This window comes from Balaenoptera physalus (assembly GCF_965194825.1).
Source record: "Balaenoptera physalus genome assembly, chromosome: 1".
Taxonomy (NCBI): domain Eukaryota; kingdom Metazoa; phylum Chordata; class Mammalia; order Artiodactyla; family Balaenopteridae; genus Balaenoptera; species Balaenoptera physalus.
In genome coordinates, this window is record NC_138882.1 from 47,859,107 (window position 1) to 47,886,046 (window position 26,940).

General features: G+C 43.5%; 1 protein-coding gene and 1 long non-coding RNA gene across 2 annotated transcripts in view; both read left to right on the plus strand.

Annotated features, from left to right (window-relative positions):
• LOC309666529 overlaps positions 1–26,940 on the plus strand; it is a 218,886-nt gene that overhangs the window by 130,311 nt on the left and 61,635 nt on the right. The window lies entirely within an intron of this gene.
• NCF2 (neutrophil cytosolic factor 2) overlaps positions 23,608–26,940 on the plus strand; it is a 30,312-nt gene continuing 26,979 nt past the window's right edge. The window contains exon 1 of the mRNA XM_082473219.1: positions 23,608–26,076. Coding sequence (XP_082329345.1) covers positions 25,903–26,076 — 174 coding nt within the window. The 5' untranslated portion in view covers positions 23,608–25,902. The remainder of the gene's footprint in view (positions 26,077–26,940) is intronic.

Genomic DNA, 26,940 nt, shown 5'->3' on the forward strand with positions numbered 1-26,940 from the left:
GCTTTTCTTCTATTTGATGACTGAGTTAAAAGTCAGTGTATTTTATCTTTTTTCAAATTTTAATTTACTTATTTATTTTCAAATAAATTTGTTTGTATTGTTCAATATCCAAAAGGCAAAAAAGATGTATTATGGTTATTTTCCCCTCCCACCACAGTTCTCCTTTTAACAATCAATTAATATTACTAAATTCTTGGGCATCCTTACAGATATAGTGTATGCATTTATAAGCAAATGCCTATATATTTCCCCCTTTGTTTATATAAATACTAGCATACTATAAATAGTGTTCCGCACCTTGCTTTTTCGTTAAGTATATTTTGGCAATAATTTCCTGTCAGTACCTAAAGAACTCCCTTATTCTCTTTTATGACTGTGTAATATTCTATTGTATAAATAAACGTACCATAAGTTACCTAACCATTTCCCTACTGATTTAGGTGGTTTCTGATCTTTTGTAATTATAAGTGATGCTATGATGAATTAATGTTGAACAACATTGCATAAACCATTTTACATATGTTCAAACCTATTTATAGATAAATTTCTAAAAGTGAAATTTTAGGTCAAAGGGTATGTATTTATAATTTTGATAGATCGCCTTCCTTAGAACACCAATTACACTTCCTCTGGTGATGTAGGAGAACATTTGTTCCCCTCCACCCATCTTCCCTATGTGTTTGTAATCAGACATTTATATCTTTGCAAATCTCATAGGTTAAAAAAAAAGTTATCATATATTTGCATTTCTTTTCATGTAAATGAGGTTGAGCATCTTTTCATATGTTTTAAGAGCCAGTTTTCTTTTCTATTTCTATATTTCCTTTGCCCAATTTGATGGGGTTTTTTTCTTATTGATTTGTGGGAGCTCTTTTTATCATAGGGGTATAAGCCTTTTATTTGTCATAGAAATATCAAATATTTTCTTGCAGTTTGTCTTTTGACTTTATGATGGTTTTTATTATGAAGAAGAAAGTTATTCCTTTTTCTATAATTGAGTTTATTATCTTTTCTTTCATAGTTTTTAGTGCTCAAGTCATACTTAGAAAGGTTTTCCCAGCTCCAAAATTAAAATATAAAAATTTTCTAGTTTCCTTTATTGTTTTTATGATCTTCAATTTTAGATTTTTTATTTGAAAACATTGATTTTTTTTTTTTCCTTCTCAATAATTGCAGTTCCAAATTTAAGGATCCCAGTGATTAGTTTGTCCTCAGGCAGAAGTCCCACAGAGTTCCTAATTGACTAGCTTGCTTACCTTTTTCAGGACTTGAGGGTAGTTTTCTTAAGATGGACAGCTAACACTACCCAAAGTATTTCACATGTTAAGGTACAATTCACTGTCATTCAATCAAGTATCCATTGGGTTGGCCAGAAAGTTCGTTCGGATTTTTCCATAAGATGTTACAGAAAAACCCAAATGAAAATTTTGGCCAACCCAATACAAACCAGGGGCTACTTGGTGTATGTAAGATTCAATCCTTATTTTTCAGGTATTAAAACAAGTTAATTAACTGATATCATGGTATCACTAAGTGATTGAACATTGGTTCCAATTTTCTTAGTCCTCAGACAAAAAGCAAAAGACTTCCTTAATTTGGATATAATCCCCAGTGTTTGTTCTAGCTAGAGGGAAAACACCTGCTGCTGAGACAAAGCCATTTATGAATGACATGCTACAGCTGTTGGGCCAGGAAGTATATAGGCAAGACACATGCTGCTTAAAGGTGACTGGAGTGCTGTGCTGAGTAGGACATGTTGGGAGCCAGCAAGATGGTGAACCATGATCATTAATGATGTCTGCATTGGGTTTTAGAGGGGTGAAGTGACAGTACGCGTGCCATTCAATTATATTCAATACCTGAGTTATTTGGTCCTGGCCTTTATCTACAGCTCCATCTCCAACTAAAAATAGGACTGTCTAATATCACAACTCCTGGGGACCCCATTCATTGGGGTTGCATTCTAAGGCGTGCCACTAATAGGAAATTGGCGTAAATGGTGCTACCCGATGCTGTAGAAGATGATATTAACTAAAGCTTTGCTTAACGTTATGTGCCTACCACCTAAAACTGATACCTACATTTCTCTGCAGGTCTGCTCCATTCTTATTTTTATTACCAACCAGCTTCCTCTCCTTTACCAGTCAAGTGACAAAACGTGTCCATCAGAAGCCCCCCAAGTTTTCCATTTGCAGTTCAAGCACTGAGACCAAGACTGACTTCTCTTTCTCAGTTCAGCTTTCAAAGTCCCAGGGAAGGATTCTGATTGGCCCAGCTTGAGTCTAGAACCAACCTCTGGACCAATCAACTGTGAGGAGTAGGCTGGATCTCACTTTACTAACATGCAAACTATCACAGTAACTCTGTGGATGGAACATAAAGGAGAAAAGTTTCAGAAACGGGATTCTTCTTTCAGAAAACAATAAATATGTGTTTCATAAATAGATTCTTCTAGGGCAGAGTCCATGGATTATTTATCTTTGGTCACTTTATAAAACTTGCGTGTAATTGGGGTCCCTCATATATGTTATTGAAGGACCAGGCACCTTTTGTTGAATGATGAATGCATGAATATTGGTATAGTCCCCATTTTAATGAAGTTAGCTTGGAGAATTATATCGCCTAGAGAAATATATACATTACAGTGATCAACTAGAATTTAGGAGTCTGGTTATAAACAAAACTTTTTCCACTACATGAAGGACTTCAAATGGAATATTATAAGAAATGCAGGTGATATGGTGGAATAAAACAAGCTTTTACTTTGGAACAAACAGACCCCACAAGCTATGTGATCTCTGTTAATTTGCTTAACCTTTCTGAGCCTGTGTATTCATCTGTAAATACAATGTCATCTGCAGCATGAAGTTGTTATGCGGCATAAATCAATAAGGAGTGTCAAATGTCTAACATATCTATTGGATTTTCAAGAAATGTTAGTTATATTGTCTTTCTGTACTAATTGACTGATTGATCTCGGTCTTTGCTGGAGTTACTTCTCAATTTTCCAGCTATCTTATATGTCTGCATGTCATCCCATTTGACCCTACCATTGCTGATTTTTTACACAATAGACTCCAAGAGGCCAAAAATTGTGTCTATATAACTCACTCTTTGTAAAGAATACTAAGAAGAAACCTGACTGTGCTTGGGAATTGTAAACATGCTATTTGATGGTAACAGTACCTGGATTACTGAAACAACCTTCTCACTGATCTCCTCACAGATGCCTTTCAATCCGTTCTCTACACAGCCAGATTTAAATAAAAGATTTTAAAATCAAAATCATATTATATTTCTCTACTTCTTAAAAGGCTTCAAAGGCTTCCCATTGGTCTTAGTATAAATCCAAACTCCTTAACATGGCCACAAAACTCTGTGTGGATTAGCCTCTGTCTCCGAGCCCCATTGCTCCACCTCAATCTCTGAGCCCCAGCCACAGGGCCTTTGCACATGCTGCTTCCTCTGCCTGGAATGCTCTTCTCTTCCCCCTCCCATTCACCTAACTCCTCATTCAGATTAGTTCCTCAGGAAAACTTTTCCTAACTCCATCTGATCTAAATTAGGTCCCCTTCATAGCCCTGAGTAGCTATAGCCCTTTTCTGTGTAGCACTTGGCACTATTGTAATTTACATTAATTTATATGATTATTTGATTATCTTTGTCACTACTAAATGGTCCACTCCATGAAAACAGGCATTATGTCTGTTTTTGCTCACCATATTTCTCCCGTCTTGCACAGTTACCCAATATATAGCAGATGTGCAGAAGACGTTGGTTGAATAAATGAATGTTAAACAATAAAGATGACCAAGAACATAGTTACTTATTGCCACATAACAAATTAAAACACAGTAGCTAAAAACAACAATAATCATTTTTAAAATTCTTTTCCATTATGGTTTATTACAGTATACTGAATATAGTTTCCTGTGCTATAGAGTAGGCCCTTGTTGTTTATCAATTTTATATACAGTAGTGTGTATCTGTTAATCCCAAACTCCTAATATATCCTTCCCCCACCCCCTTTCCCCTTTGGTAACCACAAGTTTGTTTTCTATGTTTATGAGTCTGTTTCTGCTTTGTAAATAAGTTCATTTGTATCATATTCTAGATTCTACATATAAGTGATATCTATGGTATTTGTCTTTCTCTTTCTGACTTATTTCACTTAGTATGATAATCTCTAGCTCCAACCATGTTGCTGCAAATGGCATTATTTCATTCTTTGTTATGGCTGAGTAATATTCCATTGAGTATATATACCATATCTTCTTTATCCATTCATCTGTCGATAGACATTTAGGTTGTTTCCATGTCTTGGCTATGGTGAATAGTGCTGCTATGAACATTGGGGTGCATGTATCTTTTCAAATTATGGTTTTACCCAGATATATGCCCAAGAGTGGGAAGGCAGGATCATATGGTAGTTCTATTTTTAGTTTTCTGAGGAAACTCCACACTGTTTTCCACAGTGACTGTACCACCTTACATTCCCACCAACAGTGTAGGAAGGTTCCCTTTTCTCTACACACTCTCAAGCATTTATTATTTGTAGACTTTTTAATGATGGCCATTCTGACTGGTGTGAGGTGGTACCTCATTGTAGTTTTTTTTTTTTTTTTTTTTTGTTCATGGTAATTTTTTTTTTTAACATCTTTATTGAAGTATAATTGCCTTACAATGGTGTGTTAGCTTCTGCTTTATAACAAAGTGAATCAGTTATACATATACAATATGTTCCCATTTCTCTTCCCTCTTGCATCTCCCTCCCTCCCACCCTCCCCATCCCATCCCTCTAGGTGGTCACAAAGCACCGAGCTGATCTCCCTGTGCTATGCGGCTGCTTCCCACTAGTTATCTATTTTACATTTGGTAGTGTATATATGTCCATGACACTCTCTTACCCTGTCACATCTCACCCCACCCCCTCCCCATATCCTCAAGTCCATTCTCTAGTAGGTCTGTGTCTTTATTCCCGTCTTGCCACTAGGTTCTTCATGGCCTTTTTTTTTTTTTTTTTTTTTCCCTTAGATTCCGTATATATGTGTTAGCATACTGTATTTGTTTTTCTCTTTCTGACTTACTTCACTCTGTATGACAGACTCTAACTCCATCCACCTCATTACAAATACCTCCATTTCATTTCTTTTTATGGCTGAGTAATATTCCATTGTATATATGTGCCACATCTTCTTTATCCATTCATCTGTCGATGGAAATTTAGATTGCTTCCATGTCCTGGCTATTGTAAATAGAGCTGCAATGAACATTTTGGTACATGACTCTTTTTGACCTATGGTTTTCTCAGGGTATATGCCCAGTAGTGGGATTGCTGGGTCGTATGGTAGTTCTATTTGTAGTTTTTTAAGGAACCTCCATACTGTTCTCCATAGTGGCTGTATCAATTTACATTCCCACCAACAGTGCAAGAGTGTTCCCTTTCCTCCACACCCTCTCCAGCATTTATTGTTCCTAGATTTTTTGATGATGGCCATTCTGACCGGTGTGAGATGATATCTCATTGTAGTTTTGATTTGCATTTCTCTAATAATTAGCGATGTTGAACATCTACTCATGTGCCTATTGGCCATCTGTATGTCTTCTTTGGAGAAATGTCTATTTAGGTCTTCTGCCCATTTTTGATTGGGTGTTTGCTTTTAAAACTATAATAATCATTTATTATCTTTCACAATTCATGTGGGTGAGGAATTTGGTGGTGACTTATTGAGTATATTTTGCTTTGAGTCTTTTATGAGGTTGTAGTCAAATATCAACAGGGTTACAGTCATCTGAAGGATTGTCTGTGGCTGGAGATCTGCTTCCAAGGTGGCTCCCTCACAAGGCTGGCAAGTTTTTGTTGACTCTTGGCAAGAAGCCTCAGTTCTTCTCCATATGGGCCTCAGTGCAGGGCTTATTGAGTGTCCTCATGACATGGCAGCTGGCTTCCACCAGAGAAAACTGTCCAAGTGTACAAGGCAAGAGCTGCAATTTTATGACCTAACATTGGAAGTCACATACACCAGTCATGCCTTCTGGTGGTCTCACGGGTCAGCTCTGACTCATTGTGAGACTGCACAAGGACATGAATACCAGGAGGTTTGGATGATTGGAAGCCATCTTGGGGGCTGGTTACCACAAATACTTCTTTCCAACATTCACATTTGAAGACCTCCGACGTATGAAACATTTGTACAAAGAGGCGGGGCATCATTCCCCGAGGCATCTCTACCTTCCCTGGAAATACCCTTGGTTTCCAAATTCAGAAACGCTAGTGAAAGTCTTAAAAGGTGACCTTCTCACACAGGTAGAGTTAATTAACAAGCTACTGCCCCCTCCCCCAAAGACTCTGCCCCATTTGAGTGAGTAGGAGGTCACGTTCATTTCCCTACTATATCACTTCAAAACTTATCACAAAACTGAGAGCCTGAAAACGGCACACATTTATCATCTCACAGTTGCTGTGGGTCGAGAATTTGGACCCAGCTTAGCTGGGTCCTCTGGCTCAGGGTCTTTCTCAAGGCGTAGGGCTGGGAGGTGCACTCAGCTCGAAGTTCAACTAAGGGGGGGATCAGTTTTGCACATGTTGTTGGACTAAGGGCCTCAGTTTCTCACGGGCTGTTGCCCAGAGGCTGTCCTTTTGGCCACACGGGTCTCTCAGTCATGTAGCTCACAACATGGCAGCTGACTTCATCAGAGTGGGTGAGTGAGAGAGGATGAGAGAGTGCTAGCAAGACGGAAACACAGCCTCTGTCACCTAATCTTGGACGGGACACCCCATCACTTTTGTGGTATTCTCTTTTGTCTTTTCATGTTTTTTCAGTTTTTTAAATTTTTTTATTCCTCCTTTTTATTTTAGTTATTACTGGCTTATTTTATTTGCTGTGTTCTCTTCACTAGAAGCAAGGCAGTAGGTCCAGCACACATTCAGGGAGAGGGGATTGCACAGGGTTGTGAACATCAGGAAGCCGGGATCATGGGGGTCACTGGCTGCTTCCTACACCCACCAGCTCCCTGAGTGAAGGAGGGTCTCTGGGCCCAGCAGAGACTTTCATTGCACACTCCACCCCAGTTTTACTATTCGCCTCCCCTTGGGACCCGTTCTGTAGATAGACTAACCTGGAGTTTCTGGAAGCAGTCATGAGAAAAATTCTGTCCTCTCACCAGTATTAAGACTTCTTCCTTTTTCTTAAAAGAACAAAAAACATAGTTTTTCATATTTCAAAAGTAATACAAGCTCATTGTGAAATTCCAAAAATTCCAAAATATAAAAGCTATAAATAAAAGTCCCCTAGCATTTCTCCCATATCCCTGAGATAACCAGTGTTAATCCTGCCATCTATCCCTTTTTCCAATACATGTGCTAATATCACATTCTTATTAATTTATCAAAAAGGTAACAAACTCTTCTGTAGGTTTTTGTTTTGTTTGTGTTGTTTTATTTGTAGTGGCTTGGCCATCTTTCAATATCAGCACATGTAGATCAACCTCATTCTATTCCTGTACACATATATCATAATTTACCTAAGCATTCCCCTGTTGGTGGTGGCGTTGCTTTAAAAAAAAGTTCTTACCTATTATACTCATTATAAACATTGCTGCAATGTGTATATGTGCTGGGAGGAAGGGTGTATTTGCACATTTGCATATTTCAGCAGAAGAGATTTCTTGAAGTGGAATGCCGAATAAAAGTGTATCACAAGTATATTCCAAGGTGTTCTCCAGAAAGGTTGTACCAATTTCAACTTTTCCAGAGCTGACCGTGAGCATCTTTCAGGGTAAAGTCCCTGGAGGAATTGGTCTGTTGCCTTATGAGGGGACCCAAGATCCTGTTAATTGTGGGAACATCTAAGAGCAGTAGAGAAAACTTATCAAAGGTGATGGATGAAATCAAAAAACCTCAGCTCTATTCTCAGCTGATAGCCTAGTCCTGATTCTGCTTCGTGGCTCTGTGCTAGTACTTGACCAGGGAATGCAGCTGTGTGGGCCTCACCCACAGCTCAGCCCACACCACAAGCAGAGTGACGCTGAGATGCTCCCAGGAGACGTAGTTCCTCATCCTGGGCAAGACATTCACATGACTGATGAGTCTAGAATAGACCCACTGATTCTCCCATCTGGGGCTTTGCAGAGGTCAGTTGGTGACAAGTTTCTTCCCCAGCAGGTGGAGAGGACCCTGCAGGGCCACTGGGTTGGGAAGTTTCCTTGGTGGAGCCTTTCTGACCCAGCAATCTGAGCTGGGGTGGAAGGAACTGAGGAATTCAAAAGCCAGAAACCCCTATAAACAGCTGGCACCCAAAGTCAGACCATTTTGTGCACAAATTCAGGCTGTATTTGTCCCAGTTGCAAGGCTACACTCATGATCTCCCATAAAAAGGAAGCAGCGCTCTGGTGGTGATGACACACACAGGTAATCATTCACTTAGCTATACACTTAGCATGAGTGCATTTTACTACTTGTAAATTATATTTCAAAAAGAGAGAAGGGAAGGAAGGAGGGAGGGAGCATAAAAGAGAAAAAAGAAAGGGAAGAGAAGGGAAGGGAGGGACAATAGGGGACAGGGTCCCACATCTGCCCATCCAAGCATACCTTGCCTCAGGATGCTGGGAGAGCGAGGACCTGGGAGCCCTCTGCCCTGACTTCCAGCCTGGACCGAGTGAGAGTGAGCCGCTGGTGTGGCCCTGAGCCCTTTGCTCAACAATGGGGCATCCACTGTTGACAGTCAATAGTAGAAGGGGTGGAGCTTTAAAGAAGAGCTTCTGCGCAATAACAACCGCGATGATGACGTAATAGTGTGAAGTGTTAATGGAGGATTATCTCCCTCACCCTCCCTTTCATATTGTGACCTTCCCCCAGATTCCTGTGGAGAAATAGGAGGCTGCCATTTGTCTCAGAGGAGAATTGTCATGGTGGAGCCAGAGAAGAAAGACAACAAATTTTTGGCTCTTAAATTCAAAAGCAATGGTCCTAAGTAACACTGAAAGATAGGGTGGAGGGATGGAGAATATTTCCAGCGGTGATCTCTGCTCTCCACCATCCTCCCCCTTCCAAACCCTCTCACCTGCTACCACTCTCCCCACCCCTGAAAAGATAAAAAAGGGAGAGAGACCAGTTGGATGGGTACCGATAAGAGAGCCGCTGAAGGCCACGTAACCCAGAAGTAGCTAGTTTCAAAAGGGAGGGAATGACAGACGCCTAGAAAAGTTTGGTAATTTCAGAGTAGGGAAACTTGAGTAGGTTTAAACTTGAAGCGTTTGAGTATGCCTGGAACTGAATGAGATTATGTTTTCTGCCACCAGAAGAAAAAAAGAGCTAAAAATAGACAGTCTGGAAAAATACAGACTTTTTGGCATATCTCTATTGGTGGGAAAATGAATATTGGCCACAAAAGTACAGTTTTTTGGAGTGGATATTTTTGCTTGTCTTCTGCATCACCCTTATCGCAAAGATGCATTTTCCAAGCCTAGAAATCACATATGTGCCCTAACTAGGACAGATAAGAAGAGAAAAGGGGAAAAAAAAAAAAAAAGGGTAGTTACGGCTCAGCTCTTGTCCTCTGGAGATTTTCATCCAGAATGTCAGTTCAGACACCGAATGGGAAAATAGAAGGCACTAGATTTCCCTTCTACCCTTGCCAAGAAAGATATGTTTCCCAGGCCCCTGTGCCCAGGCCTGCCAGACCAAATAAGGAAAAGAGAACCACATGACAATGAGCCTCATTTCATAGCCCCTTTTACTTCCTCCTTCCTGAATGTGACTCAACAGACACCCAGGAACTGGGTGAGGGAGAAAGGGTTCGGGTTATTGAGAACTGCCTGATGGCCAGCTATGGGTCAAGCAAAAAGAGATACTATGAATAAGGGCTTCTGCAGCCTGAATCCATCACCTGGGCATGTGGACCCCTCTTCCCCTCCTCTCCCCACATCCCAGCCTAACACCAGCCTCCAATAGAAATGGAAACATCCCCCTGCTTCACCCTTGACATGGGGTTTTCAGTCCTAAGAGTTAAACTGGAGGACCAATTGGCTAAAGGTAACAGGTAGGCCTTTTTTCAAGTTCACAGGGAGCAAATGAACCTAAGATTCTGTGGTTTTATCTCCCCAAATGGGTTCTTGGTGAACAGAAGCATGGAGTAACCAGCTGAAGTGCAGAAACCCCACCTTGGGTGCTTAAATGGTTGGGAAATAGTTTCTGAAGCTAGAGCAATAATGATAACCAATCAAACACTGGCTCGAGATTTTGCAAACTGGGCCCAGAGGAATCATTTGAGGTCTAGACAGGTGTTGTAGTTTCACACGTTATAAAAAGCACAGAGTATCTTATTGAAAGCCAGGTGGCTGAAAGACAGCCAAAAGAGAAACAGGAATCCCTTTTGTTCATGGAAGATGGCACGTCAGAACAACCAATCTACTGAAACACTTGAATTCTGGAGGAAAGAAGAATTAATTTGAATACATTTGTTCAAAGTCCTAAGAACTTAAGCATAAACCATTTCCATCTTCTGGGAATGGCTTCCAGCCCACACACTGTAGAGTATATTTTCAGCTGAACTGGTATTGTCCCTGTTGTTTTACTCTGGCTCTTCTTATCAGCCCCAATCACATGTAGGGTTTTTTAGGGCAAGGACCTTGAGCCAGCCTTTGCTTAAGAGGGCTCTAGCGTATGCAGATCGGGACTTTGTAATTATTTAAGGACTTACCTAAGCTTGATATCAACCTTGGATTTCAATTCTCCATTTCATTTTCACAGTTAAAACGACAAGTATAAAGATTGATAAGAAAATGATCACAATATAGTTTAGAAAACAGCTAATTCAGGGGTATAGCATTGTGACAGTTTGCCTGAACAAAATGCAAGTGAATTGCTGGACCTGGAATTGCTAAATTTAAAACGTGAACATTTGACTTAAAAACATAACCAAGAACCAATTTGTTAATCATTGTCCTAGAACTGAGCAAAAGAATCTGATTTTTTTTTAATTTATTAATTTATTTATTTATTTATTTTTGGCTGCGTTAGGTGTCCGTTGCTGCGCGTGGGCTTTTCTCTAGTTGCAGTGAGCGGGGGCTACTCTTCGTTGCGGTGTGCAGACTTCTCATTGCAGTGGTTTCTCATGTTGCGGAGCACGGGCTCTAAGCACGTGGGCTTCAGTAGTTGTGGCTTGCAGGCTCTAGAGCACAGGCTCAGTAGTTGCGGCGCACAGGCTCAGTAGTTGCGGCGCACGGGCTTAGTTGCTCCGCGGCATGTGGGATCTTCCCAGACCAGGGCTCGAACCCGTGTACCCTGCATTGACAGGCGGATTCTTAACCACTGCACCACCAGGGAAGCCCAAGAATCTGATTTTTGAAGCTAACTTCATGGTCAACTAGACACATTTTTTTATTCCTCAGAACTCACCTTGAAAGAAAAAAAAAAGCCCTCTGCAAAAGGATACTTCCTGTTTGTCACCTGTTCAGTGCTTTTCCTCAGACCTGGTAAGCAGGGCCCTGCTGAATTTCAGGTCTTTCAGGTCAACCTGGTACCCAGGTTGCTACGGAGATGCAAGGAGCAGAATCCAGAGTGAGCGGTTATCCGAAGAGTCCCTGCTTGGGGCCTGAAAACAGCTCAGTGGGAGCTTCAGCAGATGACACAGATTTCTCCAGAATTAAAATGAAAGCCCTGGGGAGGAAGGATTCACCTGCTTCTTTCCCCAGGCAGAGAAAATCTAGTTGTTTAAGAGTCTGTCTCAAGAGATAAGCATTGGTGAAAGGATGGAAAAAAAGGGAACCCTTATGCACTGTTGGTGGGGATATAAATAGTTTAGCCACTATGGAAAAACTGTAGAGGTTGCTCAAAAAATTAAATATAGGACCATATGCTGCAGCAATACCACATCCTGGTGTATAGCAAAAGGAAATAAAAACAAGGTATGAAAAAAAAAAAAGAGTCTGTTTCCATTTGACTTTGGCAAATGACCTCAGCAGTCCTTTATTTGTAGTTTCACAAATCACCTCAGGAAAGCTAGGAGTCACCAAATCTCCAGTCCCTCCAGCAGGGACAATCTGCTCCCTACCCACCTCTCTGTCAAGGTGCCCCAGCCGGAGCCAGAGAAGAATTCTAGACCCTTCAAGGGGCCCCTGTGGGATCTGAGAAGGCACCTGGGCCCAGGGCAATGGCTAAGGGAATGGACGGAGCTGCAGGCCCGGTGTCCTTCAGCTAAAATGTGCTCGAGGCCGAGGCCCACAGGGCCAGGTCCCTGGGAGGCACGAGCTCCACAAGGAAGAACACAGGACTATGCAGGATTCCAAATTCCAGATTTCTCAGACATGTGTTAAATTTCTGGCTATTTTTGTATTTGTTTTGATATTCATTTACCTTTATAGAAATTTGTTTGAGGTCACAGAGGAAACATTTCCAGTATATTTAAGCTTTTAAGCAGCTAGGAAGTCAAGGCCATGTTGCAGAATCCCCTGGTGGCCTGTGTGCTGATGGGAGACCCTGCCTCTACCACTCCCAGCCTCCTCTTGCCCAGCTGCTGAGATGTTGGTGGGGATCTCAGATTTATGCCCTGCAGAGACAACATGGCCAGAAGCATCCTTTGAGACTTATTTGTATAAAGCTGTGGGAGCGGATGGATTACCTCTGCATCTCCTCCATTTCCTGCGGCAGCCACCGGTGTCACCGGCCTCCCAGCCACTCTGGCTGGAAACACCAGGGGCTTCATTTATTTATTTATTTATTTATTTATTTATTTATTTATTTATGACTGTGTTGAGTCTTCGTTTCTGTGTGAGGGCTTTCTCTAGTTGCGGCAAGTGGGGACCACTCTTCATCGCGGTGCGCGGGCCTCTCACCATCGCAGCCTCTCTTGTTGCGGAGCACAGGCTCCAGACGCGCAGGCTAAGTAATTGTGGCTCACGGGCCCAGTTGCTCCATGGCATGTGGGATCTTCCCAGACCAGGGCTCGAACCCGTGTCCCCTGCATTGGCAGGCAGATTCTCAACCACTGAGCCACCAGGGAAGCCCCCAGGGGCTTCTTTATCTTTGATTCCTCTTCCTCTTTATCTCCATGTGCAAAACCAAATTGTCTTTGGCATTTATTCCCACCCTTCCTCTCTTCCTGCAGCTGTCTTAGCATGACTATTTCTTGCCTCAGATATTACGGTAGCCTCTTTTTTATTAATTTTTATTTTATATTGGTGTATAGCTGACTTACAATGTTGTGTTAGTTTCGGGTGTACAGCAAAGTGATTCAGTTATACATACACATGTATCTCTTCTTTTTCAAATACAATAGCTTCTTTCTCTATATAAATTTATTTATTTTATTTATTGACTTTTTTGGCTGTGTTGGGTCTTTGGCTATGCACGGGCTTTCTTTAGTTGTAGTGAGTGAGGGCTACTCTTCATTGCAGTGCACAGGCTTCTCGTTGCGGTGGCTTCTCTTGTTGCAGAGCATGGGCTCTAGGCACACGGGCTTCAGTAGTTGTGGCACATGGGCTCAGTAGTTGTGGCTCGTGGGCTCTAGAGCTCAGGTTCAGTAGTTGTGGTGCATGGGCTTAGTTGCTCCACGGCACGTGGGATCTTCCCGGACCAGGGCTTGAACCCGTGTCCCCTGCATCGGCAGGCGGATTCTTAACCACTGCGCCACCAAGGAAGTCCCAAATACAATTGTTTCTTGATGTTTCCTTGTCCAGATAAGAACCAATTGTCCAGACTTCAAAACTCCTTATTCCCCCATCTTCCTTCCAGGATTCCATGTCCCAATGGACAGGCATGGAAGAAGAAAGAAAGAGAGGGTCCGGAAGAACCATGGCTGCAAGAGACGTCTCCCCTACAGCTTGTAAGCAGACAATCCAAAGAGGGAGAGAAGGAAGTATGAAAAACTCTGTTTATTGGAAAATTATGATAGATTCTATAGCAGAAAGTCCACTGCTTTGTGCAAAAGGGGACTTTCACCAGCATTTAATGACACTGGACAGAGTGTCATGAATTTTGTGGCTTTAAGTGTACCTCAGTGTGATAAAGCATTCTGCAAAGCTTTTGTGTGCTAGGAATTCTAAGGAGGAAACGGCTACAGAGCTAAGAGCAGGCAAACCAGAATCTGAGAAAAAACTGCTCGATGGGGCTTCCCTAGTGGCGAAGTGGTTGAGAATCTGCCTGGCAGTGCAGGGGACACGGGTTCGAGCCCTGGTCCGGGAAGATTCCACATGCCGCGGAGCAACTGGGCCCGTGAGCCACAATTACTGAGCCTGCGCGTCTGTCTGGAGCCTGTGCTCCGCAACAAGAGAGGCCGCGATAGTGAGAGGCCCGCGCACCACGATGAAGAGTGGCCCCCGCTCGCCGCAACTAGAGAAAGCCCTCGCACAGAAACAAAGACCCAACACAGCCAAAAATAAATAAATAATAAAATAAATATAAATAAATAAATAAATAAATAAAAGTGCTCGGTGTTGGGTCAGAGGTAGATTGAATGTCCAAGGGTCCAGCTGGGGAGGTGGTGCCTAGCACGCTCTGAGCCTGGAGTGGGAGGGTAGGAATATCACAACAGAGAATCAGCACCCCACGAAGCAAACAAAGACCATTCATTCTTCTGTCGTAAGTTTGGAAATCTGAAAGCACCCACTGCATGTTAGCAGCTGCGTGGCACTTTTATATGGAGATTCATTTCAGTCTCTTAGACACTGTTCTTATAACCATTTTGCAGACGAGGGAACTGAGGCTCTTGGAATTGGCATGACTTATGAAAGCTGGCTTAGGTAGTACAAGACAGAGCCAGGGGGCTTCCCTGGTGGCGCAGTGGTTGAGAATCTGCCTGCCAATGCAGGGGACACGGGTTCGAGCCCTGGTCCGGGAAGATCCCACATGCCGCGGAGCAACTGGGCCCGTGAGCCACAACTACTGAGCCTGCGCGTCTGGAGCCTGTGCTCCGCAACAAGAGAGGCCGCGATAGTGAGAGGCCCGCGCACCGTGATGAAGAGTGGCCCCCGCTTGCCACAACTAGAGAAAGCCCTCGCACAGAAACGAAGACCCAACACAGCCATAAATAAATAAATAAAAATTTATTAAAAAAAAAAAAAGAAAGACAGAGCCAGGATTTGAATCCAGGATTTCTGACCTCGCAATGCTTTCTTGGTGAAAACACAGGATGAGAGAGGGCCAACGGCGGTTAAGTGCTTCCACGGAACTCAGGGGCATGGAAGGGACAGAAATCACTGAGGCACCTCCAACCCTGGCTCTGACCAGCTCAGGCTCCCCGGGAAACCTAGGGGAACTTGGAGCCGATCCGAAGGCTCACCCCTGGAGGGATGCTAGGAATGTGCTGAGAAGTCTGTGGTAGAGGTCAAACTAGGACAGAAGGTGTCAGCAGGGGGGCCCCTGGCTGCAGCAGAAGCTGCCAGGTTTTAGCCTCTGTAGATGGTCCCTAGGGGATTGGCTGCCCCCGCCAACATCCAGGAGCGACAGGAGCTACTCTGTTGGGGGTGGAAATAAGAGGGAGGAGACCAGGTGTGACTGACATTATGTACAGGACTGGTTGCAGAATTTGCAGAGCCTTTGCAAAGTGAAAATGTGGCCTCTTGTTCAGAATCATTAAGCACTTCAAGATGGTGACGGCAGAGAATGAAACTGAGCATGGAGACCTTATAAGCCTGGGGCCCTGAGGGACTGCACAGGTCACACACCCTGTTATACATTGTTTCTGGCTTCACTTCTCGCTGCCATGATTAATGTCTGTGTAGAGGAGGGGTGTTGGGCAGAACAAGGATTCTCACTTCTCTTTCTTTCCCAAATTCATTCAAAGTAGCTGAATTATAACAGCCTCTGTTTATCAAGTAGGCACTGTGGTCCAAGCTCTTGACTGTATTATCACCCCTCCCCCAAAACACACCTTTCCACCCGAGAAAAGTGAGGCTGCGAGAAGCTGTATAGACCCACAGCCAGCTGGAGGAAAGTCAAGATCCGAGCCCAGGTCTCTGGACTCCAAAGCTCTCCCCTACTTGTGTGCGTTGCCTCTACCCTTGAACCCTGCAAGAAATGGAGGTTTCAGGGGCTTCTGGAAGGGAAGCTGATAGTTCCACACGAGGTCAGTGTTTCTCAAATTCCAGCCCTTTATATATCACTTCCGTATTCCATAATTGTTAGCCGTATTTTCAATCCACCTGTGCTGTTATAACTATTTTTCTTTCATTAATTCACTTTTTAAAAGTGTTAGCCTCATTATAAAATATAACTGTGAAATTGTGGGTTTGGTGTGCTAGCTATACATTATTTCTAATATACATTAAAATAAATTCTCTGTCTCACCTATTCCACTTCTATAAATGTGTCCTATAAATACGTACACAGATGTGTGAAATGATGTATATAGTACACAATAACATTCATTGCAACGTTGTTATGATAACATGTAATTAGAAACAAATTGACGATCTGTCCCTCAACAGGGCACTGGTTATGTGAAGGAAAACTACACAGTCATTAAAAAAAGAGAGAGGAAGTGCTCTATGTCCTGATAAGGAACAATAGTCCTTAATGATAAAGGGAAAAGAGCAAGGTGCAGAATTGTGTATCAAATGGTATGTGCATTAAAGAGGAGGGGTCAGGGGTCTACATTTGTATATGCTTAAAATCTCTTCTGAGAGAAGAATGCCGATAAACTAATATAGGTGGTTCCTGGTGGGCGGGAAGAATTTGGCAGTGATGGGAGGATAATTTTCAAATTTGTTCATTTTGAACCATGTGAGTGTATTATTTGTCCAAAAAATTAAATGAATTAAAATAATACAATAATTATTATGATAGAAATGTTCATCCACATACTGCCTAAAATCATCTCATAAGCCATCGATGGTAGGTGTTCTTACTTGGGGAACACGCCTCTGATGGATTTGACTCGCATGACTGGGGTGATGGCCTTGGTCGACTTCTGTTAAGCAGGTGAAAGTCCTGGGCAGGTGGGTCAACCTGAGTGCTGAGAAGGACACAGAAGGAGCCCGTCATTAAGCCAGGCTCTTGAGGCATTAGATGCTGATGAAGTCCACGTTGCTGACTGCCTGAAGCCCAGAAAAGAAGCTAAGCCCCAGAGAAAAGGGATTGTGTCCCTCTGTGAAGAAAACATGAGCTATGTCTGCTGTGGCTGTTGACCTGTGATCAGATGGGGAAAGGGTTTGAATGAAATGCGAGCATTCTAGACAGTGTCTTCTAATCTGACTGAGCCAAGGGTTCTGGGGAAAGAGATGTGAATGCCAACCAGGTCAGGATGCGAGCCCTGGATGATAGACAGGCACTATGGATAGAAAAGGATGTGTGCAAGAATGTTCCAGGTTAGGAAGTTGGTGTCAGTCTCCTGCACTGGTCAACAGAGGGATTACTCAGGTCTCTGCGTGGGTGGTTTAATCAAGAGCCGACTGACACAAGAGTTGGTTGCACTTCTGTTAGCACAGGCTTGATTGCATTAGCTGTTTTGGCAACCACACGATTCTGTTGACTCATGTTCAGCATGCAGTCAACTCAAATGGTTAGACTTCTTCCAGTACGTTGTTCCTAAGAGTGGTCATCTTCCTATATTTGGGCAGTTGAGTTTTTAAACTTAGCAGTAAATCTTAACATGTCTCCCCATCAAATTTCAACTTGAAGTTTTTGTGAATCAGTATGAGTCAGGCAACATTTTAATTCTGATTCTGTTACTGTATATGTTGATACTCTTTCCAAACTTTGAGTCATTTGTAAATCTGATCCAACTTGTTTATAAAAAGGTTACAAGCACAAATTGACATTGATATATCAAGAACACTCTAGGGACATAATATTTAGCCAACGAAATTATCTAAATTATCTTGTCTAAGGAATGTCTTGGCCAAATATCTTTCTGATATTTGCCCATGGCGCCTTCCTGGTCCACCTATTAGGAAAGGAAAAGAGTTTGCTTTGACCAGACTTGTTCTTAGTAAACTCATGCTGGTTCCTAAAATACCAATTCCTTTTTGTTTCTAAGTGCCTTTGTATAATAATCTATATTTTAGAATTCTTTCCAGGGATCAGCTGGTAAATCTTTGATGTCATCTTTAGAACTCATATCTTTTAGAAAACTAGAATCACACTTACCCATCCATCTTGGCTTTCTAGCATTGATCCCAGTCTTCACGGTGCTTCAGTTATTGACAAGGTTTTAGGGATCATACTCACAAAAATCTTTCAGTTCCTGGGACTTAATGAATCTGGATTAAATAACTGGAGTTTGTTTAGAGCAGCTATCAGCTTCCTCACCATCCTCAGTCTGGGTCTTCATTCCCTGTGTAACTCAGGAACAAAGTAGAAGCTGAGAAGTTCTGCTTTTTGACATCTGTTGATGTGACGCCATCTGCACCAAGCAGTGACCCTCCTTGCTCTTCCTCTGACACTAAGAGCTCTTTGTGTCGTCCTTAGTGTTTTTTTGCAGGCTCAGCTCACTCTGGGCTTCAGCTTTCCCTGTACTCTGCCTTTGATCTCTGCCCAGCATTTAGATTCCTTCTTGGTCAGGAGCCACGTCTTCTATCATTTGTGCGTGTCTGGCCCCCTGAGAGAATTCCCTAGGGGGGTCCTGTTGCCTCTCCATTTCCTTTATCTCTAGGATCCCTGTGTCCCAGGTGGTTGTGTTCACCTCTGAGAATCTCCCATCTCTCTTTAGCAATCTGTTGTTTTAGAGTCCTGGGCTGGGGCACACATCTAGTTTTCATTTTTTATTAGCCAAGGCTCTTTTTATTTTTCATTTAAAAAAAAATTTTGGTATACAACAAAGCTAACTAGAGCAAACTTAAGCAAACCCTGAAATTTAGTATAAGGGCCTACAAATGACCCTCAGAGGATAAGGGTGGGAATTCAGATGGGCCTCAGGAAAAGCTGGAATCAGAGGCTGGAAGGTCACTGAGTTTCACTGTCTCTGTGTCCCTAAAGACGGAGGAGGAGGAGCACAGCCTAATAGGGATTTACTCCTCATTCATTCATTCAGCAAATATTTATCATATGTCTGGACACTGTTTTAGTTGTTAGAGACACTTACAGGGGAAGCAAAAGAGAATCTTCAAGAATTATATTTTGCTAAATGTGAGGTACATTTCTAACTCTTCCGTACCCCTCCCCTTTTTTTGTATTATGAGGTGGTCAGTTTCTAAACCTTCTACACCAGTCACTGTCTTGCTTAGAACAGCATTTCCCCTTAAACACTTACTGACTTAGGAATATGCTTACCTGCGGGGAATGTGCTGAAGAAACACATGAATGAATTATCCAGAGACCTGACCTTCCTGGAGAGAAAGACCCATGGAGTATTTAAGCACGTCCAAGAAAGCTGCAAACCACATTCCTGGCTCTGTGGCAAGATCACATTTAGTGATGGATACTATGGAGAGAAGACACAGGACTGAAAAGGCCAATTGCATCCAAAAAGAGAAAGTTACAAGATGTGTAGGACTAGAATTAAATCAGATTAGCCATAATTTTTTTTAAATTTTTAGATCAGTGCATATTGATTAAGTTTTTGATGTAAGACGTTAGATGCTCGGTTCTGTGGAAAACGTAAAGAAACAGAAAGCATACTCCATGCTTTCAAAGAGCTTACAGCTAGCTGAAAAGATGAGGTAGAAAACAGATAATGTAACATAAAGTGTTTGTGTTTTGATGCTTGATTATAAACGCTATAGGAATTCAGAAAAATGAAAATTGTTGAGACTAGGTGAGGAAAGGCTTCATGTAGGAGAAGAGTCTAAGCTCGGCTTTTAAAGAAGGGCAGGATTCACATGTGAAGAAAAAGTCAAAGAGCAATTTTAGAGTGAGGAGCCAGTGTCTTTACTTGTCCTACTCAGGTTCAGAGCTTCAGTCATTATGTGTTCCTTCATTAATTCATTCATCAAACTTTTACTGAGTGCCCACCAATGTAGGTGCTAGATATATTGTGTATAAGGATTCAAAGATGAAAATGATCCTCATCTCTAGTGTGCTTAATGTGAGGGTCCTTTAAAATAATAGCATTATACATGCCCACATTTGGATGATAGGATGGATACATGTAACCAACCAAACTAAATCGTTACAGTGACTTTAAAAACACCTTCCACACCACTGATATTTCGCACATATTTTGAGAGTCTACCATGTGATAGGCACAAAAGATAAGACTGGAAAAATCAGATGTAGGTCCTATACTCTTGGAGCTTACAGTCTAGTTGGGAAACAGTCACTTAAACAAGTAGTTACAATCATGTGCAGTTGAACACGTGGTTGGAGAGGTGGAGAGAGGCTGCTCTGAGGGCACAGGGCAGGAGTAACTAACCTCGCTGGTGGGTCAGGGAAGGAGAAGACTGTAACCCTGTAGTAGTGGTAGGCAGAATCCTAAGATGACCCCCAGTCCTAAGATGCCCTTGTGTAATCCCCTCCCCTTGTGTGTGCAGGAACTGTGACTTGCTTCTCACCCACAGACTATGGCAAGAGTGAAAGGACTTTGCAGAAGTAATCAAGATCCCTAAACAGCTGATTTTAATCAAAAGAGAGGTTATTTTGGGTGGGCCTGACCTAATCAAGCAGGCCCTTTAAAAAGGGGTCTAGAGATCAGAGACTCAGTGAAGTAGAGACACTCTCTCCATTGCTGGTCTTGAAGAAGTAAGCTTCATAAACTCCATAGCTACAAGGAAACGCATTCTGCCAACAACATGAGGGAGTTTAGGAGAAGGTTCTTCCCCAGTCAAGCTTCCAGGTGAGATGCAGCCTAGCCAACACCTTGATCTCAGCCTCCTTAGACCCTGAGTAGAGGACCCAGCTGGGCCATGCCTGGACTCCTGCCCCACAAAAACTGTGAGAGTAAATGTGTATTATTTGAAGCCACTAAGTTTGTGGTGATTTGTTATGCAGCAATAGAAAACAAACACAATGGTAGACTAGACAGGACTAACTTATCATGTCTTCCTGGAGAGGGAAGACCTTTAGCACTGAGGTTTTCAACTAGCATTGCTGAATAAGGAGACCCATGCTGAGTTTTCTGCATCCTCCCTGTGAAATCCAGGCCCAGTTTATATGTAATAAACAAGGTCTCCCTGCCCACTTCCGGAGCATTTCCTGTCTGGTACTCTTGAGGACACAGAAAGTATTCCTGGCTATTATAAAGGTACCTCACTTTAAGCAAATAAGGTGATACTGCCAAACTCCATAAAATTCTATTTTTTTCAAGTAGGGTTGTATTTTCTTAATTTTTGTTCATTTGACCAATTAACAAGGGTCTACAGAGCACCTGTCATGTGCCTAGAACATGAAAGAATGAGGGAAAACTGAGACCTGGTCCCACCCTTTGAGGAGTTTGAGAGAGAAGCTTTCTGAGCTACTCTCAGATTATGGCTAATCTGAGAGTAGCAGAAGAAGTTAAAGAATGATGAAATGCTGAGCTCTAAAAGTGGGGAGGAGGACATTATTGCTGAGTGTCAAGGAATAATGACAATAATGAGTTTGATTTAACAGCCTCCTCCCTCAGAAAAAGGAAAGCATTAAGAAGGTTCTTAGCTTCCCACTGAACGAACGCATCCAACAGGAGCTTGTGATCTGTTAGCAAAGCAAATGTAAATCTTGCTTATACAGAATTTTGAAATAATTTTGAAGACACTGAGATAAAACTTTGAGATATCCAACCAGTGTCTTAACAAAATTTATTCAATAAATATTTTCTGGCGGACTTCGCTGGTGGTCCAGTGGCTAAGACTCTGCCCTCCCCAACCAGGGTACCCGGGGTTGATCCCTGGTCAGGGAACTAGATCCCACAGGCCACAACTAAAAGATCCCACATGCTGCAACTAAAAGATCCCTCATGCCACAGGTAAAGATCCTGCACGTGGCAACTAAGATCCTGTGTGCCGCAACTAAGGCCCAGCACAGCCAAATAAATAAATATTAAAAATAAATTGGGCTTCCCTGGTGGCGCAGTGGTTGAGAGTCTGCCTGCCAATGCAGGGGACACGGGTTCGAGCCCTGGTCTGGGAAAATCCCACATGCCGCGGAGCAGCTGGGCCCGTGAGCCACAACTACTGAGCCTGCGCGTCTGGAGCCTGTGCTCTGCAACAAGAGAGGCCGCGACAGTGAGAGGCCTGCGCACCGCGATGAAAAGTGGCCCCCGCTCGCCACAACTAAAGAAAGCCCTCGCACAGAAACGAAGACCCAACACAGCCAAAAATAAATAAATAAATAAATAAATTTAAGAACAGTTTTTATAAATAAATAAAGTTATTTATTTATTTATTTATTTATCTTATTAGTCAACCATTTTACACACATCAGTGTACACATGTCAATACCAATCTCCCCCCAAAAAATGTTTTCTGAACACCTACTATATCAAGTGCTTCGCCAGGAGTCGAGAATACAGTGGTATATCTGTTAGAATGTTTTAAACGATAAAGAACAGAAAACACTATTCAAACGGCTTAAACAGTAAACAGATTTATTATTTCATCAACAAAGAAATCCTGAGTAGATTAGCTCCAAGATTGGTTAATTTAGGAGCTCATCAACATAATTAAGGATCCAGGTTCTTCTTAGTTTTTTCTTCTCTTTTCCTTAAGACGATGGCTTGCTCTTAGCTGGCTCTCCTGATGGTCATAAGATAGCTGCCACTGTTCCAGGCACATCTTCACACTACTGTCTAGGAGAGAAACAAGTACTGTTTCTTCCCATGTGTCCTTTTTTATCAGTAAGGAAAAAAATCTTTCCCAGAGATCCTCAGCAGACTTCCCCTGATGTCTTGTTAACTAGAATTCTATCTCACACCTGTGGCTAAGCCAGTCAGAGCCCCACTCCCTGGGGCAGTGTTGGGAGTTCACCTCTCCTGAAGCACATGGCCTCCGGAGAGCAGAGACTTGAACAAAACAGGGGTTCTACCAAAGGAAAAGAGGGGAATGCAGAGTGCCTGAGAAGGCCATCTACTAACAGTATCAATGACTGTTGTAATCAGAGACAGCAGTACTGACTGTTTCTGCATTGGGGTGCAGAAACAATCTCACAGATGATATACAATTACAAACTGTGACAAATGTCATGAGCCGAGAGAACCGTGTGCTGTGAGGGAGAAAGCAGGGTGGTCACAGGGAGGTCACGGATCAAGAAAGGGCATCCAGAGGAAGTGAAAGATGAGTAGGAGCCAGCTGGGTAGGAACTCAGACGAGTAGGAACCAGCTGGAGGAAGAGCACTGAGGCAGAGGAAACCAGCTGAGAACATGAAAGGAGACTGGTGCACAGGAGCACTGGGAGGGACAGATGGGAAATGGTGTGGCATGGGGCTGGGCGGTGGAGAGGGTCCTTCCTGCACCATGGGAAAGAATTTGGATCGTATCCTAAGAGCAATGCTAAGACACTGAAGGTTTTTAAACAGGGGCATGATGTGATCCAACAAGTGTTTTTAAAAGATTTGTCTGGCTACTCTGTGGGAATAGATGGATGAGTGAGAAGACGTTAGGAGACTATACGTTCACCCCCAAGCTGATGGTGGCTTGGGGACGGGAGGGAGAGTAGACAGAATTCAGTGCGAACGCCATTGCTGGGTCTCTGGGGGATACAAGGATGGGGCAGTCCCAGGACATCCCCCCCATCCCAGGCGAACAGTCTGTTCGAGGGGCTAAGACACACGTGCACACTTTAGTGAGAGTGATTAAGCGTCACGTGGGAGTTCAGGAGAAACTGAGATCACGGGTTTGGAGGCTTGAGGCTAGGCCTGATTTCAGCATAGCTTCCAGAGGAAGGTGATATTTGAGCAGGACACCGGAGGTTGTGCAAGGTGAGTTTTAAGGTGCACACATGGGAAGGGCAGCCCAGGGAGAGGAACCAGCATGAGCCAAAGCAGAGAGTCAGGAAATGAAGGCCGAGGGGGAGAGGACAAAGCAGTAGAGTTTGTAGGGGGTTATGAAGGACATTCTGGGAAATAAGGCTGGAATAGTCATGGATATCAGCTTAAGGAGTGTTCTCTCTGGCAGACTCTGATAATAAAATAAAAAGGGGACTAGACTTAAGTAAAGTCTATGTTAGCTGCAAAACCACTTGGTTTTCCTAGGAACACTCAATGTGCTAATTGAGTTCTAATTTTTTTTTTTTTTAACACAAGCAAATAGTCCCTTTCCTCGATAACTGAAGTCTTTTTTTTTTTAAATTTATTTCTTTATTTCTTTATTTGGCTGTGTTGGGTCTTTGTTGCACGCGGGCTTTCTCTATTTGCAGCGAGCAGGGGCTACTCTTGTTGCGGTATGCAGGCTTTCTTGTTGCGGCACGCAGGCTTCTCATCGCGGTGGCTTCTCTTGTTGTGGAGCACGGGCTCTACGTGCACGGGCTTCAGTAGTTGTGGCACGCAGGCTCAGTAGTTATGGCGAACGGGCTTAGTTGCTCCGCGGCATGTGGGATCTTCCCGGACCAGGGCTCGAACTCCTGTCCCCTGCATTGGCAGGCGGATTCTTAACAACTGCACCACCAGGGAAGTCCCGAGTTTTAATTATTTATTCACTGGATGGAATAGCACTATCTCTTCCTGCCATCACTGCTACCTGCAGGTCATTTGCCAATTTCTAACTTCTTTTTAGAATATATCCCTTCATCATTTATTGAGTATTGGTGCTGGGGATCCTAGAATAAAAAGGCATGGGCCCAGCTTTCAAGGAGTCTAGGAGTTTGGGCAGATGAAAAGAGAAATGGCAACAAATATAATTGTTTGGGAAGAGGTGGTACAAAGGAGTGAGAAATTCTCTCTACTACCTGGAGTGTGGAACTAGATTTCAGACAGGTGGTGATATTTAAACAGGCCTTAAGGGATGAGTAGGAGTTTGCCAAAGAAGTGAGGTGGGAAGGGCTTCCAAACACAGGGTGTGGTCTGTGCAAAGGTGCGTGCACGTCTTCTCAATTCTCCCATCTTCGATCCTACAAGCCTTATAGAATGGATATTTTTAAGTTTTATTTTCAGGCTGATAGGGGAAGTTTGGTGATAGCTGGTGGGTACTTTCAGGAACTACAGAACAAGAGTTGGCATCTAAGTATTTTTGACCCTTGGAATTGCATTTTACCTTAACGCTACTCTGGTGGAGAGCGATTAACAAGAAGTCAGGATTTTAGTAAATCAAACTGGTTATACCCTCTACTCCCAATTATTTTACTGACTTTTACTTTCGCAGGGCAGCACGGGAAAGAATCGTAAATCTGTGTTTTGGGGGACTTAGTAAACACATTAGTCACCAGTGAGACCCCTTGTCTCTTCAGTTTTTCACAGAAGGATGGGAGAAGTCACAATTCACTGTCATATCTGGTTCCTAATTTTGCCATTTGCAGGAGACTGGCTCCCTCTGAGCTTCCTAAGTGTTCACAAAAGTATCTCAGTCCCAGATGTACACCCAAGACCATCCTGCTCAGAAATTTGATTGCCAATTTCAGCTCAAGACAAAAAACCAAATATATCAAGACGGTCTATGAGGGTGTGAGGAAGTGAGCAAAACATTCATTCGAGACTGAAAAGAGCTATTTTGTCATCCAACACCCTCATTTGACAGGGAGCCAGAGGTCGCCCTGAGCCTGGGGTCAGAGCTCTGGCCAGAAGCTGCCGCCCACAGATGGGGAAGGAAGACAGAGAGGAAGAGCCGGGGGACACAGCAGAAGCATTTTGGGGAACTGCTGCATCACGGGCAGTCTCTGATGCACTTCCTCTCTCCTCCACACTCCGCCCCGCTTGCCCTCTCTCTCCTTCTCTTTCCTTTTCTTTCGCGATAGGCTTACGCGTCAGTTGCCAAAAGGTGGGGACATTTCCTGCCGCCTTTGCAACACTAAGTTGTCTTAAGGGAGGCTGTGCCCCATTCTGAGCTCCAGGCCAGGAAAGTGAGGGCCAAGGCTGCCCTGCCCGGGGAGACACCGGCTCACGGCCTCCCGCTTTGCACCTGACCATGTCCCTGGTCGAGACCATCAGCCTCTGGAATGAAGGGGTGCTAGCAGCCGACAAGAAGGACTGGAGGGGAGCCCTGGACGCCTTCACCGCTGTCCAGGACCCCCACTCCAGGATTTGCTTCAACATCGGCTGCTTGCACACGATCCTGGGAAGCATGCCCGAGGCGGAGAAGGTGAGTGGAGGTGCCTGTGCCCGTGGCCTCCCCCGGGCCTTTGTCATTAGCGGTTCTCAGCCGGGCTTCTCTTTAGAAACCTCTCAGGAGCTTCGGAAGCACAGAAGCTGCCTAGGCCCAACCCACCCCCAGAGATCCCGATTCAATTGGCCTGGGGTGGGGCCTGCGCGGTCACAGTTTTGAAAAGCTCCCCAGGTGGTTCTAACGAGCAGCCGGCTGGGAACCCTTAGCTGTGGGTTATGCTCTCCTTTATTCTCCATCTATTACATTCAAATCATTCTGGAAACTTCCTTTAACACCTTTTTGAAAGCCTCCCTACTTTATGTTTTCTTCTATCAGCTGCTAGCCACAGAATTTCCATCTCACTGCTTCACACCTGATTTTAAAGCACTGCTTTTGGCTTTCCGAGACGTTCCTGTGTGTGAGCTTTGCCTGCCCAAGAGATCAAGAGGAGGTGCTTAAGAAAAATCGGTTTCATCTCAAGTGACAATTCTGATCAATTATGTGGCGCATTCTTTTTTTTTTTTATTTTTGGCTGTATTGGGTCTTCGTTTCTGTGCGAGGGCTTTCTCTAGTTGCGGCGAGCGGGGGCCACTCTTCATCGCAGTGCGCGGGCCTCTCACTATTGCGGCCTCTCTTGTTGCGGAGCACAGGCTCCAGACGCGCAGGCTCAGTAGTTGTGGTGCACGGGCTTAGTTGCTCCGCGGCATGTGGGATCTTCCCAGACCAGGGCTCGAACCCTTGTCCCCTGCATTGGCAGGCGGATTCTTAACCACTGCGCCACAAGGGAAGCCCTGTGGCTCATTCTTTTAAGGATTCTGAGGCTGGTGGAAGGAAAGCAGACAGTGATTGATTAACGATGTC